General features: G+C 45.4%; 1 protein-coding gene across 4 annotated transcripts in view; it reads right to left on the bottom strand.

Annotated features, from left to right (window-relative positions):
• The window catches only part of BMPR1A (bone morphogenetic protein receptor type 1A), a 136,926-nt gene that overhangs the window by 29,842 nt on the left and 90,465 nt on the right, over positions 1-16,619 (bottom strand). For 3 of the 4 annotated variants that reach the window (XM_070057996.2, XM_051823147.3, XM_089313603.1), the window contains one exon: positions 5,334-5,514. In XM_070057996.2, coding sequence (XP_069914097.1) covers positions 5,334-5,400 — 67 coding nt within the window. In that variant the 5' untranslated portion in view covers positions 5,401-5,514. Of the gene's footprint in view, positions 1-5,333; positions 5,515-8,326; positions 8,505-16,619 lie in introns of those variants that run through there. The other variant, XM_070057997.2, reaches the window with a different exon arrangement.

The following is a 16,619-nucleotide window of genomic DNA, read 5'->3' as shown; positions in this document are numbered from 1 at the left end:
TAGCATAAAATGGAGTATCTTAACTCTATCATTTCTGCTTCTTCATGACATAGAACACCTCTACAATGAGATGGTTTCCCTCATCTACTACTTGAGTACGTGGCACAATTCGATTGAGAGAGAGGAGTTAACGCTTGATTTCCCCTCTACCAGCTGTCAGTCACTGATCTGGTTAGCCACTTTCAACATTAACTGGTTTTTCCTTCTTTCGGTGTCACTACAACCCCCATAAACTTAAGCATACTTGATCTCTTAATCCACTGCAGTCAGGATCCTTGCTAATGTTCAAATGGTACCAGCTCTGCCTCTTCAAACCGGTCCCCGTATCCTTCAAGCTTTCCCTTGATTTCTGGCCAAGATATTTCAGGTCACCTTGCACTTTCCTTGCCAGACTTAAAATCAGCAATTGCTCCAAGGAGTCCTAGGCCATAATCTGGGTGATAACAGGTGCCTGCTGCTGCTGCATATTGTTCAGTATAAAAATATATGTCTAACACAATAACTTCTTTCTTGCTCTATTTTAATTCATTACACAAAAATGTTATTAAGTAATAATTACAGAGTGCTAGCCAGCTTTAAGCCCTGAGTGACTACAACAACGAACAAAATGAAGTTCCTTATCAATTACAGCTTTAAGTCTTAGAAGGAGAAAGTCAATAAAAACCAACAAATACTGCAATCTGGTATTTTTTGATGTTTACTTAGAGATAAGTGCTATGAAATCAAATCAAGCAAGGTCATCTTCTAACCTAACACTAGAGTGCCTTGGAGCACAGGACAGCAAAGTAAGGGCCAGGGGAGCAGGCAAGCAAAGAAAGGGGGCTAGAGACCCGAATCCTCAGAGTACTACATCCAGACAAGAAGCTCAGCTGTGCTTAACAGGTCTCAAACAGATCAGAAGCAAATGGAACGTCAGCCTACTAAAAAAATTTTTTTAAACATTTATTTATTTGAAAGGCAGAATTAGAGACAGAGATCTTTCATCCATTGGTTCACTCTCCAAATGGCCATAGTGGCCGGAGTTGGGCCAGTCCAAAGCCAGGAGCCAGGGTCTCCCATGTGGATGTTAGGGGCCCAAGCACTTGGGCCATCCTCTGTTGCTTTCCCAGACACATTAGCAGAAAGCTAGATTAGAAGTGGAGCAGCCAGCATCCAAACCAGCGACTTTACTCACTACACCAGAAGGCCTGCCATAGCCTACTGTCAAAGATACACCTGAACTTCCACACTAATAGCCACTAATAGCCACTAAAGCTGCCCAGACTCCAGAGAGTACACCCTCCACTAAGGCCATCTCAGACAGAGGCTACCAGCAGAAACACTAGCCAGCTGCACCAGTCAAGAGAAAACCTCCCAGGTGGCTGGCCACCCTTCACCGCCAGGCTTCCATACGCAGCAGCAAGTGCTGAGGATGCTACCAACTCTCCTTCCTCCTTTCTCTGAACCACACCGCTGAACCCAAAGTGGCACATCCAGATGTGCAGGAGAGGGCTGCACACCACATGTCCTGGAGGAGCAGCTGAGGGCACTGAGTGGACGGAGCCCTGGGGTCACAGGTCCCTCTGAAAATACCCATCACCAGGAGCACTTCTGGGGCACAGGTGTGGGGAGGGTTGTAGATGATGGGAGGCAGACGTGGCACCCTGCAACAGACATTCTCCCTCCCCTGGGCAGCAGCACACATGTAACGTGTGCACACACACTCACACACTCTTAAAGCGTTTGCCCCTACTCCACCAGATTCAGGCAAAGCGCAGCCCTACCCTGGACTGAGGTAACTCTTGTTCTAATCCAACCATTTGAGTTCCATTCCCCTTGTCAGTGATTTGTTTACACAAGAATGTATATCAAGTTTTGACCACTAAGATTAGAATGAAGTCTATTGGAGGAAGGAGGGGAGTGCCGGGGGGAAAGATTTCTTTATCAATTACAAAGAGCCAGGAAGAGATATATTCAGCCCCCTTCTTTACTGGATGTTATCACTAAGTTGCCACATGTGTATGTGGCATCTGGCTCTCAGTAACCACACTGTGGCTGTGAGGTGAGTTAACCCAGAGTTAAACTGACATGTGGAAGATGGCACAGCTGACACAGAAAGAACTAGTTAGTGCCTGTACCTTTAGACTCCCGGTTGTGTGGTATTACGTTTTCCTTACAGTTTAAAGCCCTTTTGAATATTTATTTATTTTTATTTATTTGTTTGTTTATTTTTGCTACTTGTAGCTGAGAACATGCTAAGTGACAGACGAGATAAAACACCACTGCAGGCCCAGTCAGTTGCCCCTTCCCCAGCTAACCAAGCTCTGGTTTTGTTTAGGGCACACAGTGTGCTCAGCCCTCAGCCATGGACATAGATTCATCTAAGGCAATGCTGAGAAGCTACTTGCTTGTAGCTCTTGCAAGTAGGCTCATTTTAGCCAGCAAGCCTTGGGTGATGGGGTTAGCTTCTGTGGACACTTCTGCTTTCCTGAGGTGAGGGATCCAGCTGAGGCCGCTGCCCACCCCTCCCTCATTTCCCCTGCTTCAGACGAAGGACAGCTGTTCTGTAGCCACGAGGGACGGTCCGAGAGAATGACAGTCGGTGACCTCAAGACTGCACCATTACTAAGCACTCGCCAATACCTACAACCTACGTTAAAAATAAACCCCTATTTAGGCCACTGTGAGTTGGGTCAGTTACTCAAAGCTAAAATCAAAGTTTAGGGGAGAAAAGAGGACTAAATGCCTGTTAGAAGCTAATATCAGATGACTTTTGGGGCCAGCGTTGTGGCACAGCTTGTCTGCCACCTGTGACAGCAGCATTCCATATGGGCACGGGTTCAAGTCCTGGCTGTTCCACTTCTGACCCAGCTCCCTGCTGATGGCCTGGGAAAAGCAGCAGAATGCTTGGCCACTTGCCACCCACTCGAGAGACCTGGACAAAGCTCCTGGCTCCTGGCTCCACCTGGCCCAGCCCCAACCATTTTGACCACCTCGGGAGTGAACCTGCCGAAGGAAAATCTCTTTGTCTCTCCCTCTTTCTGTAACTCTGGCTTTCAAAATAAATAAATAAATCTTAAAGATATACATCAGATGACTCGATTTTTTAGTGAAATGTGAGTGACTTTATCTCAATGTAAGGCAATCAAACCCACATCAGAACACTTGATGCTCAAAAAATTCCTGTTCATATCAAGGAGAAGTGTTACTATTTCTTCCAAGTTACAAAGAAATTTAGTTTCCTAAGACAGAATTCAGGCTAAACCTAGAACTATAGTTATTTTCCCTGATACCACTCTGTGATTTTGGGTATTTCTGAAAAATAATACCTTTACTACATTGGTTTTAGTTTTCTTTAAGAGCAAATACTTTTTGTGTTATCATTTGAGACAACTATCAAAATAATCTTGTTTCTTTTTATTTTTGTGGTTTCTTTCTAAAGATTTGTTTATTTTTTGAAAGGCAGATTTACAGAGGAGGAGAGAGGGAGGGAGGCAGAAAGAGATTGATTGATTGGTTGATTGATTCCATCTTTTGATTCACTCCTCAAATGGCCACAGGGTCAGGGCTGGGCCAAGCTGAAGCCAGGAGCTTCTTCCAGGTCTCCCACGTGGGTGCGGGGGCCCAAGCACTTGGGCCAGCTTCTGCTGCTTTCCTAGGTGCATTAGCAGGGAGCTGAATGAGAGGTGGAGCTGCTGGAACTCAACCAGAGCCCATATGGGATGCTGGTGCTGCAGGTCGGGGCTTTAGCTGCTGTGTCACAGCACTGGCCCCTCCATGGACTATTTGGAATTACTTTTGTAGAACAATCTGAGATAGTATAGGGGATACTACCTATATCAGCCTAAAAAGATATTAAAATTTGTTTACACCAAACAGATTGCCTGGAAGTTAGAGGCAAATATAAATATTACTATTCATTTTACCTCCTCATCTTCAAGTCTATGACTGCTTCGGTTGATGGTGACCAATAAAGCATGTCACCAGTGTCAAAATAAAAATGTTGTGTTAAACAATTTGGTGTTTCACAAGTAAGAGTGGCTTTTGCAAGAAGCTTCTGTATTCTAAGCATGGTAATAATAAGGATATTTTTATATCTGAGACAAAGTACAAACAGGCTACAAATTCAATGGAAATGCCAAAAGTTTTATGCTGTAAATGTTTCTTTTTGTGGGTAAATATTAATCCATATTACTGTGAACAAAACATTATGAAAGAGCAACTTATGAAGTAGAAAAATTAAAGGTATGAATATGTTCAATATATTCCATCTGAAATCCTCTTGCAAAATAGTACTATCCTTTCAGTTTAAAACATCACCCTAATTAAGTCATCCAGGAAAAGTCTCATGTGCAAATACAGTTCATCTGACCCTCAGAGTCCTCACAATAACTTCCTGTTTGGGAGCTGCAAGCTATGAACACACAGGGTGATATCACAGGAATGGTCATAAATCAGTACTCAGCACAGACCAGTGCCACGTACATGCTATTGCGGTTAAGCCTCACGAGGCCGCAGGATGGTGTGTTGAGACAATATCTCTGTCATGGACGTGCAAATAGGCTCTGAGAGGCTGAGATTTTAAAAGCACTTGAAAATGTTTATATTGCAGCCAAGTTCAAAAATTATTTAACCTGTATCTGTTCTGTGGCTCTTTATTTAAAAAGTTGTGCTGGTGACAAGGAAAAGGAAACATTAGTTACTCTGATTTAATTACAAAACATAAGTATTTATTGAAATATCACACTGTGCTCATAAATATGTACAGTTATTAGGTATTAATAAAACTTATTTTTAAATGTTTAAGGAGATGGAAATGCTAGCTAACCTGATTTGATTATCACCCACTGAATACATACACTGAATGTTCATACTGTCCCCCATAAACATGAAGAATTAAAATAACAGTAATAATTTTTTTCAAAATCTGTGCTGAAATGCTGGGCCTAACTGTTAAAAAGGCGACATGAGTTGAAAGAATAGATATTGGGGCCCGCGCTGTGGCACAGTGGGTCAAGCCTCGAGTATCTGTAATGCCAGCATCCCTAATGGGCACCAGTTCCATTCCCTGCTGCTCGGACATCCAGCTCCCTGCTATGGCCTGAGAAAGCAGCACATCACGGCCCAGTGCTTGGGTCCCCGCAACCACGTGGGAGACCCAGATGAAGCTCCTGGCTCCTGGTTTCAGCCTGGCCCAGCCCCAACCACAGCAGCCTTCGGAAAGTGAATCAGCAGGTGAAAGATCTCTCTCTCTAACTCAGCCTTTCAAATAAATCAATAAACCTTTACAAAGAAAAAAAGAACAAACAGATGTAAGAATGAATGCCTACATATATTACATGAACACCACTGACCGTGAACACGAGAAATGATGAACAGATAGGCTCCCAGTAACCTGATGTGCACACAGAGCTGAGTCATTGTTCAAGGTCGGCGTCCCCTGTGCTCTGTCACCGTTAACAGCTGAGCTCGGGGAAGTGTTCTCAGGACAGGCCGCAATCACTTGACAGTAACTCCAACTCCCACTGCTTTCTCCTGAAAGACAACAGCGAAAAGGCAATGAGCACAACTAAATTTTGGAAAGTTTTCCAAAACTGAGAGAAAAACAAATGTCCACACACACCTTTAAGCAGTGAAATGCATTTTTAAAGAGTAAAGCTCTTCTTGTTAAAATACAAAGCCTAAGTAACTCCATAATAGAGTGTAACCTCTTCTGACCTCAGACCCCCATACGGAAAGCAAGAGGAATACAGTACATAGTCGCCCTTCCTGGCTGCTCAGAAGGAAGCTGGTTTACTTTCAAGAAAATTCCTTAATATGGTAAGAATCAAATAGGGAAAGTCAAGTTTAAAATATAAGCTATTCATTAACATTCTTTCAAACCCTAGAGGATGTAATAAAAACATCTGGCATCTTCCTAATAATTTATTCTGCAGATAGAAAAGAACATTTACAAAGAAAATCACACATATTCAAATTAGCAATGAGTTTCATCATTAAAGCAAAACCAAAGAGAAATACATCTGAAATTATTTTCAAAAACTAAAATTAAAAAATTATATGCTTAGAAGGAAAAATATTTTCCTAAAATATTGCAAATCTAACTTAATTAGGATGTAACTGGGCTTTTAATATGGATGACATTAAACATAACCTCCCTGATATAAGATGTGGTTATTGTTAACACAGTGAACTCTTAAAGGCCTCAAAGTAAAATGGTTTAATAGGTAACAAGAGAAAAAGGCTAGTATGTATCAAGATGAATATAATTCTACTTTTCTCCTATTCTATTGGTTCTAGTACCTCCATTTTATTGACCTAAGCCTGAATTATTCCTGAATGAAAATGGTTTTGCTTATTTTTGATACAGCTACCATTCATGTGACTTATATGCTAAATAACCCAAGCTTTCTCAGTACTTAAGAATTTTTCAAAATAATTAGCTTTCCAAAGGCATTTACAGGATTGAGACAAATAAAGCTTCCAGTAAGGTGTTTCATATGGACATCTTATTTATGGTTTAGCTCTAAAATCCGCACAATTCTTAGTTCTCTACTACAAAATGAAATTGCTTCCCATCATACCATGCCAAGAGCCGAAGATGTTAAAATCTAAAAGAACTGCAGAATGAGGTTTGCAGTATGACTTCACAGCATTCCCTCTGGAAGATTTACTTCCTGAAACTATTCAACTGTGACTTTATGGTACTTGTTCTAGGTTTCAGATGCACAAAAAATTTCTAGAATATTTCCTTCCAGCTTTGATGTGTGCCCTCATTTCTACCTGCCCACCATGTATCTTCTACCCACTTGTCTAAATCCTTCCTGCTCCCCAGTGCTGCTCCTCCTCTTGCTGTCACAGTGAAAGGTGGCACCGTTTCTCCAGTTGCAGTGACTTGTTTATTCATCAGTTTATTTAAAGCCACTATGTGGCCTGTCTCATTAGAGCTACAACCTCGGCATCCTACAGAGCAATCCAAGAACTCTAAGCATTCGCCACACTCACAGTCCCTGACCCTGCAACCTTGGCACGAGTTCAAACCCTGAATCTGCCTTAAGTAAGTAACTTAGCTTCTCTGCATGAGTGTCCTTATCTTAGAAAACAGCAAGATATTTGCTAACCCCAAGTTATTCTGAGAACAATTCTCCTCCAACTGTATGGCAGTACCATTACAGGGGCTTTGCTAACATCAACTTACTGAATCATGACAGCCACCTTAGAAGAAAGGCAGAGTTATTATTTTAATTTTACAAATGAGAAAACAGGCAAGGAGGCTTTAAGGAACGACTTAAGGTCACACTGCTGGTGAGTGACAAGGAGGTCTGAGTGCAAACTCCAAGTACAGACTGCCACCCTGCACTGCCTGCTGGCCCCGCTGTGTGCCTCATACAGCATACACATCATAAAGCATGAGCAGAGCCTGGTACACAGTAGGTGTTCGGATGCTTTTTTCACACCATGCATGTGCACGACAAGTGCCAACCTGGCAGAGGAAGTAGTAGGTGCTGTTCAGGACAAGCTCATCTGCAAGAAAAGTTTTATAGACTGAAACTTGTATTTAACATGTATGGCGATCAGCCATCAGGTCTTAGCTAACTGGAAGCTCAGTGTGTATCTGCACTTGGGACTTGAATGCAAGCTTACCAAGGATTAACAGAAACAAAGAGGGCAGCGGCCTCACTCTGCTCTACCTGGTCAGGCCTCTAAAGGGAAGAATGCAAGGAAAGGAAAGAGGAGAAACTGCCTAACTTGAGCTACAAGCAACACAGCTGGATGTCCTCTTGACATGAAAGGGACGGTGGGCTAGTAATTTGTCAGATCCCTTCTCATGCTGAAGTCCTGTGCACACAGTGTTCTTGCTGCTGAATATTAATTTACTAATTATTTAAGTGTCTATTTGATGTATGATTCCACCACAGATACTGAGAACACAGTGATAAAAACAGAACAGATCCATGAAGCTGACCGCCACTAAACGAGACAAGATAATCAGGACAACACAGGCCTTTCGTAATCCCAGCTCGTGGTAGGAAGGGAAGTGGCAGGTCACGGGGGTACAGGCGGTGACCTGATCTAGTCTAGGTGGAGGGGTCGGGAAAAGCAACATGGAGAAGTGACAGAGGCAACCGGAAGAGTTAAGAGCTAGCCAAGTAAGGTGTGGGGGGGAATCCTAGTCTTAGGGAACAGCCTGTGCGAAGATCTTGAGGCAGAGAAGAACAGAAAGGACACTGTTTCTCAAAGGAGAACGAGGGCCAGTGTGAGGGAGATGAGGTTAAAGACGCACAGATGAGGCAAGACCCTATGTAGGCTTGGGGATGTAATGCTAAGCAGGATGGGAGGCAATTACCTGTGATCTATATGATGAACTGGAGGAGATGAGCACAGAATACTGTGGGAACTGTATCATGAAGGGCTGGTGTTGAGGGGTAGCTGGTCAACCCGTCACCTGTGATGCCAGCATCCCATACTGCAGCACTGGTTCTAGCCAGGCTGCTCTGCTTCTGATCCAACTCTCTGCTGATGTGCTTGGGGAAGCAACAGAAAACGTTTAAGTGTTTGGGCCCCTTGCAATCCACATGGGAGACCCTGATGGCGCTCCAGGCTCCTGGCTTCAGCCTGGCCAAGCCCCAGCTGTGGCAGCTATTCGGGGAGTGAACCAAGAGATGGAAGTCTGCTCTTGCACTCCTGCTAGCTCTGTCTTGTGCTCTCGCTCACTCTTTCTCTCTCCCCCCCATCTGTCACTCTGCCTTTCATATAAATACATCTTTGAAAAAAGAAGAAATGTAGTTTAGGAGAGTGGCAACAGAGGCTAAGGTTGCTGAGGTAAGGCATTAAAGAAGATCCGCACATCTCTGACATAAGTGATCCCCAAAATGGGAATGAGTGGAGTTTGAAAGGAGTGAAAGCAGAGGCTCAAACTGAGATTTGGATATCTGAGGTCGCTCGGCGGGAATGGCTCACGGGGCCTCTGGTTTTGAGGCAGACATTCCGGGCTGAAGATATACAAAGGCACTGACACCATGCCCGCCTCCATGGCTCTCACTGGTGAACATGGGTTGGGATCCATCACAGACAGTGTTAACACAGCATGTGGGGCTGCAGGTGGAACAGAGATGACCACACACGGGACACTTTTCACAGTTAGAAAGAACTCAGTCTACCAGTTAAAGATCATGCAGTGCTTTTGAAACTCCCTTCAAAGGGTGGAGCCCAGTCCCCTCCCTTGAATGACAAGGAGACTTTGTGACTCACTTCTAGCCAATAAAATGAAGCAACAGTGTGACTCCTGCCCCTGGGTCGGCTTCCTCCCCGCTCCCTCACTGGAGGGCAGCCAGCTTCCAAGTGGGAAGGACACTGGAGTGGCCTCAGAGAAGGGCCCACCCAGCAGGGACTGCGGCCTTCTGTCAACTGCCCCGGGGCAACTGTGTCTCCACGAACCTCTTAACCAAAACTTCAGGAAGAACCTTGTGGCCTGTTGGATTCCTGCCCCTCAAAAACGTGCAATAAATGGTAGTAGTGGCTTGTAGAAGATTTATTTTATTTATCTGAAAGGTAGAGTTATAGGGAAGGTGCTGTGGTATAAAAAGCAAAGCCTCTGCCTGAGGCACCAGCATCCCACATGGGTGCCACTTCGAGTCCAGGCTGCTCCAATTCTGATCCAGCTCTCTGCTATAGCCTGGGAGAGCAGCAGAAGATGGCCCAAGTCCTTCGGCCCCTGCACCATGTGGGAGACCCAGAAGAAGCTCCTGGCTCCTGACTTTGGATCAGCCCAGCTCTGGCCATTGCAGCCATTTGGGAGTGAACCAGCAGATGGAAGACCTCTCTTTCTCTGTAACTCTACCACTCAAATAAATAAATAAATCTTTAAAAAAAAAAAAAAAAAGGTAGAGTTATAGGGAAAGAGATCACCTATGGATTTACTCAGGGCTGGGCCAGGCCAAAGCCAGGAGCTCCATCCAGGTCTCCCATGTGGGAGGGAGGGATTCAGACACTTGGGCCATCATCTGCCACCTTTCTAGGCACCATGTGCAAAGAAGCTGGATTAGAAGCAGCGCAATTGGGACTCAAACCACCACTCTGATATGGGATGCCAGCATCACAAACAGCGACTTAACCCACTGTGCCACAGGCTGGCCCTGATGGCAGTGGAAAACCACTAAGTTGCTAAGTTTTGGAGTAATGAATAACTAACATAATCATCACAAGAAACCTGACAAAATAATAAGAGCCTAATTACAATGAGTTTTTCGCAGTCAACCAGGACAGAAGTCCAAACAGCACAGCCAGAGCAGAGACAACATAAGCATAAAGCAGCCAAAATGCCGGAGAACTGGAGAACACCACCAGCATCTCTCCTTCCAGAACTTGCCGAATGTATGCTCCTTGTGTTAAAATGACCTCAGCAAGTATGACTCCCTGCTCCACTGGCCCTCCGAAACCACGGTCCCACATAAATGGCATCAGTCTTGTGTTCCAGGTAAAGGAACTTTTCCTATGAGACCCCAAGGAGCAGTTTCAGAGCTTAAATCACTAGTCTGCTTGGTGTTGAGGAGCAGCCCCAGTGTTTATTCACGGTGTGACTTTGGGGAAGTCATTTAAGCTATCCAGGTCTCCGTTTCATTAGCCACCAGACAGAGTCTTACTAACCCACTGAGTAATAGACGGCAGTGTGAGTGCTGCGACTGCTATTAACAGTATAAATACTGAGGGCTTTACTTATCCCCTCATGTGAACTGTTTCTATAATCAGGATGTAGCAAAATATTAAGCTTATTTTACAACTATTCATAAATTGAGAATTTTATAATTCTAGCATCTGATAATAAAATAGATTTATTATCATGGGGGCGGGGGTCTGTGAGGGCTAGACAGAGATCACCCATCCACTGGTTCACTCTCCAAATGCTCACAAGGGCCAGGGCTATGCTGGGCCCAACCAGGAGTTCAATCCAGGTCTTCCACATGGGTGGCAGGCACCCAAGTACTTGAGTCTTCAACGCTGCCTCTAAGGGTTTGCACTGGCTGGAAGCTGGCACTGGGAGCTGGGGCCATGTATCAAACCCAGGTACTCCAACATGGGGAATGGACATGTTAACTTCAAGACCAAAAGGCCTGCATCAATAAAATCTATATTTGAAAAAACTCCTAGACTAATTCATCAGAATTTTTGCATTAAATTAAAATATCTATTTTTTTTAAGATTTATTTATTTGAAAGTCAGAGTTACACAGAGGAGAGGCAGGGGAGGGTGTCTTCCAGCCGATGGTTCACTCCCCAGTTGGCTGCAACAGCTGGAGCTGTGCTGATCCGAAGCCAAGAGCCAGAAACTTCTTCTAGGTCTCCCATGTGGGTGCAGGGGCCCAAGGTCTTGGGCCATTTTCTACTGCTTTCCCAGGCCATAGCAGAGAGCTGGATCGAAAGTGGAGCAGCTGGGTCTCAAACTGTCGCCCATATAGGATGCCAGTGCTTCAGGCCAGGGCATTAACCTGCTGTACTACAGCACCGGTCCCAAAATATCTTCTTGGAATGCCAAGACTATAAGGATGGGGCAGGCATCTGGCATAGTGACTAAGATGCGAGTTGGGAGGCCTATAGCCCACGTGAGAGCCCCTATGTAGAGTCCCAATCTGCTCCTGATGCCAGCTACCTGCCAGTGAGCACCTGGCGAGGCAGCATGGGATGATGGCTCAGGCACTGGGCTCCCCATCACTCCAACAGGGGACCTGAACTGAGTTTCTGCATTTGGGAAGTGAACCAGCAGATGGGAGGTCTCTCTCTGCCTGTGAAATAAGCAAACAGCCCTCTCTGTACCCCAGCCAAAAATGAGATTCAACAACCATTTTTTTTTAAGAACATAAGGAGATGTAAACAATTGAAATGCTACATGATCGAAATTTTTAAAGGAGGCTGGCATTTAAAAACTATTAAGGTAAAAAACAAATGGGCATCTAAATAATTTACCTTTGATATATATATATACACACACACATACATATATGTGTGTGTGTATATATATATGTATATATATATGGCATAATACACACACACACAAATTAGTAAAGTTTTTCCTCCAGGAAAATAAGATGAAGGCAGAGTGGGTCAATAAGATAGAATAATTTCTTTTTCAAAAGTAAAAAATGTTGAAGCTTCACAAACAGCAAGAAGGTTGAACCAATAATTCAGTAAGAATTAAAGAAAACAAAACAGGAAAAGGCTGAAGTCAGCTGAAAAAACAGACCAAAGTCATTCTTTCCTCTTCCCATTAAGCCCCCCACCCGTAATTTTTACTTTCTAGTGGAGAGGTTTGGGAATTTCCAACAAGCTGGCCAGCTGCCAGTTCGGCCAAGCATCAAGGAGCAAACTCCCCGGTGCAGGCCCCCGGCAGCGCCAGGCGCCTGGTCTGACAAGCTCTCAGAGAAGGAGTAGATGCACTGCAGACTTTCTGGCTCCATGGGCATTGTTTGCTTGGCTGCTTTGCTCCTTATCCAGTGCCTGTATTAGCATAAGAATATCGTCTTTTCCCTTAACCAGCAGTGCCTCCACTCCTGCCCCAAGCCTAACCTCCACGCCATCATCCCTAAGCCAACATGCACAACAGAGCTACACAACTTATAGTTCTGTTAGAGTAACAAACGATCTCACCCAAGTCTACCGGTGAAATCTTACGCAATCAGACTGTTTAAAGGGGGAGTGGGAGCGCATCTGAGGCAATGCACAGGAATCTTACCAAAACACTGCTCGCAGTCCAGACCTGAGCCCTTTGCCACCAGGGAGGCACTTGTCATGAGAGGCCTTTTACAAAGTCTGACAGACCCAGGAGCCAGAGACAGAGAACTATCCAGAGAGCGAAATTCTGACCTCAGCTAGGACAGGGAAGTTCCACTCGTAAAGCCACTTCCAACTGCCGGGTCTGAGGACTATACTTTCAGGAATCATTTCCGTAATTCATCACTAAGTGCCAGGTCTTTACCACCCTGGGGGTTGCCAGTTTCATTAGCACACCTGAGACTGCTTCCTGAGCAGACTCCACCTTTACCCAGTGCTCTGGAGCTCACTCAAGGTAACTCACACTTCTGCTCAGCTGTGCCCTCTCAAACCCACACTTGCCTCTGGGCCCAGACCTTCTCCCCAGCAAAGGATGGATTCTTCCAGAACCAGAGAGCCAAGATGAATGCGTAGTGCATGGTGTACACTTGGTGCATTTCTGTTTCACACTCCTGATCAGGACCTTTGGTATTAGATGCAGGAGAAATGGTTCCTGGTTTAGGGATTTTTTTTTTTATTTGAGACACAGAGTTTGAGGGGTTGGGGAGGCCGAGAGAGATCTTCCATCAATTGGTTCATTCCCCAAATGGCTGCAATAGCTGGGGCTGGGCCAGCCTAAAGCCAGGACCCTGGAACTCCACCTGAATCTCTCCCACGTAGGTGGCAGGGGCCCAAGCACTTGGGCCACCTTCTGCTGCTTTCCCAGATGCATCAGCAGGGAGCTGGATGGAAAAGGAAGCAGCTGGGATGTCAAGTGGCACCCATATGGGATGCTGCAGGTGGCAGCTTAACTTGCTGTGCCATAACACCAGCCCTAGAAAGGATTTTTTAAAACAGGAGATAATGGATTTTCAATCTCTAGTTTCTCTAAGGCTTTTTTGTTTGTTCAGTTCTAATAAAACTTCACAAAAATCAGAACTAGATCCTTGTATCCACCAATCTTTGTCCTATCATCAGGATTCCTGAGTCTGGCAGCTGTGAATTTAAGGGTTTGGGTGTTACTCTTGAGTCTCTCCCCGAGATTAAGCATGCAAGCTACACACAGGTTGAGCGAATCAGTGCTGCAGACAGGCCTGGAAGGCAGCGGGTTTTGGCCATCCCCACAAGCACATTCCGGGTGTGGGGAACAACACTGTGTTTCTGCACAAGACGCGAATAGAGACAACATCAACATAACGTTGGCGGGGACGAGTTCAGGGGGCAAGAAAAGACAGATCTGGTCCTTCGTGAGGATTACATAGCACTTAGTGGTAAGGTCTTCACTGTGTTAGCACATCTTCATATCCTGTCATTTTTGTAATTTGCAAAATAGTTCTACACACATTATCTGATGTATACAACTGTCAGTAAGTAAGCTTATCCCTACTTTAAAGGAGAAGGGGCAGGTTAGGGGAGATAAAGTGAGCTGGTGAATTTCACAGCGAGTGACTAAAAGGACACACTGACAGGTCTTCCAATCCAACTGTGGCATTCTGGCCAGGACACCACAATTAAGTACACGGAAAGAGAAACGGGGCACTGGTTCTACTCCCGGCTGCTCCTTCTCTGATTCAGCTCTCTGCTATGGCCTGGGAAAGCAGTAGAAAATGACCGAAGCGCTTGGGCCCCTGCACCCATGTGGGAAACCTGGAAGAAGCTCCTGGCTCCTGGCTTCGGATCACCTCAGCTCTGGCCGTTGCGGCCATTTGAGGAGTAAACCAGTGGATGGAAGATCTTTCTTTCTGTCTCTTCCTCTCACTGTAACTCTACCTCTCAAATAAATAAGTTACTTTTTATTGAACCACATAAGATCTTACTGCATCTTCCCAACTTCACAAGCAAAAGTGGAGCTCAGCAGTCAGGGAACGTGTCCAAATTCACACCACCAGTAAGTGGCACGCCGGCTGCTGACGAAGCCCGCACTCCACTCATGACTGCACAGTAAGGAACTGCAGGAGGGTAATGAGATAAAAACATGGGAAGGACTGTGTTCATAATCACACCACTGCTTTTCAATTTAAAAATTAAAAAGAAAAAAAAAAAGAGGAAAGCAAGCAAGCAAGCACTCCCTCTTTTGGCTCTGCTCTGCGAGGCTAGAGTGCGATATGGCTTCCCTCCCCTCTTTCCTCGGCTGGCCCTGGGGAGGTTCTGCTCACTGCAGAGCCAGAGAAACTGGAGAGGCGGAGAAGGGACCCCCTTCTGACTGGTGTGCAGCTTCTGCCAAGAGTTCCTGAGCGCACCCTGCCTAACTGGTGGCAGCAGCTGGTTGGCTTTCCAGCTTCCTCCACGCTCCTAGAGCCAGCCTGTGGCACCCTTTGCACCCGGTGGTACTTGCTCCTCAGGGTCTGGGTCCCAGCAATAGGCGGGTTCAGAGCTGCTGGGGCCACAGCCACAGGGATATGCTTTTCTCCAAGCTTCCAGGATCTGGAACCTGAACTCTCCTTAAGGATGGTAACTGCTTCTCGTACTTACTATCTTAGTTTAACCCCAGTATTCTTTCAGCTTCTTTAGTTCTCTTATAGCTGGTAATAATCCCCTATATGTATTTTCTCTGTTAAAATAACCATTGTGCTTTCAGCTTCCTGTGTTGGGCCCTGACAGATACAAAGACTTTCAAGGAATAGATAAGAGAGTAAATGACTATACACACACGGCACATGCATATTTTGATACAGTAGGCTACTTCAAACAGTTTGTGGAAATGGAATTAAAAGATAAGTTTAGGGGGCTGGCTTCTACCCTAACCGTTGAGATACCTGTACCCCATCTTGGAGTACCTGGGCTTGATAACCTGGCTCTGGCTCCTGACTCCAGCTTCTACTAATGCAGACTCTAGGAGGCAGCACTGAAGGCTCAGGCAGTTGGGTTCCTCCAAGACCTGCCCGGTATTCCTGGTTCATCAGTATTTTTGTCATCAGTGTGAAAGAATATTCCTTTCAAAAGGAGTCCTAAGTTCTTTCAGGGTGGTCCTGCTTCCTCCTACGAGACCGAGAAACATGCAGGTGACTTTTTTTGGGAATAATATCTGCAATATGACAGGTCACACAGTGAGGGCTCATGAATCAACATGGAAAAGAAATGCAATGTGCAGACTCTCCCTTAAAACAAAGAACCAAATACCGATAGTGCCCTCCTTATTGAGAAACACTGTTTTATATAATATACACAGAGAGATAGTATTATCTTCATTTTATTTATTTTCATGTAATTTGAAAAGCAGAGAGAAAAGAGAAAGGGATAGACCAAGAGAGATCTCCCACCCACTGATTCACTCCCCAAATGCCTGCAACAGCCTGGGCTGAGCCAGCCTGAAGCCAGGTGCCCGGAACTCAAGGGGTGGGGGTCTCCGATGGGGTGGCAACTCCTTGAGCCATCACTTGTTGCCTCCCAGGGTGCACATTAACAGACAGCAGGACCAGGAGCAGAGTCAGGACACAACGCCAGGCACTGCAGGTGGGCTGCAGGTGTCCAATGCCCACCCAGAGAAACACTGCTTCCTCACTAGCACAACAGGCTGTCATGGTTCATCCCTCTCTTCATAACACTTCCCTTCCAGTACTAGTTGCTCAAGTGGCAAAATATTAGAGCTCTAGGGGCAAAAGTTATCTTTCTAAAGAAAATAAAAAAGATTTATTTATTTGAAAGCCAGAGCCACAGAGAGGGAGAGATCTTCCATCGCTAGTTCACTTTCCAAATGGCTGCGGTGGCCAGGGCTGGGCCAGGCTGAAGACAGGAGCCAGGAACTTCACATCCTGGTCTCCCACATGGGTGGCAGGGCCAGGCACTCAGGCCATCTGCTGCTGGACTGAAAGCAGAGCAAAGCCAGGACTCCAACCAGCGCTCCAATATGGGATGCTGGCATTACAAGCACGAGCCTGAAAAAAAGTTATCCTGATC

Source organism: Oryctolagus cuniculus, chromosome 15 (assembly GCF_051225735.1).
Source record: "Oryctolagus cuniculus isolate XC-2025 breed Fujian yellow rabbit chromosome 15, ASM5122573v1, whole genome shotgun sequence".
NCBI lineage: Eukaryota > Metazoa > Chordata > Mammalia > Lagomorpha > Leporidae > Oryctolagus > Oryctolagus cuniculus.
Note: the sequence above shows the minus strand (reverse complement) of the source record. Positions and strands in the feature narration are given on the sequence as shown.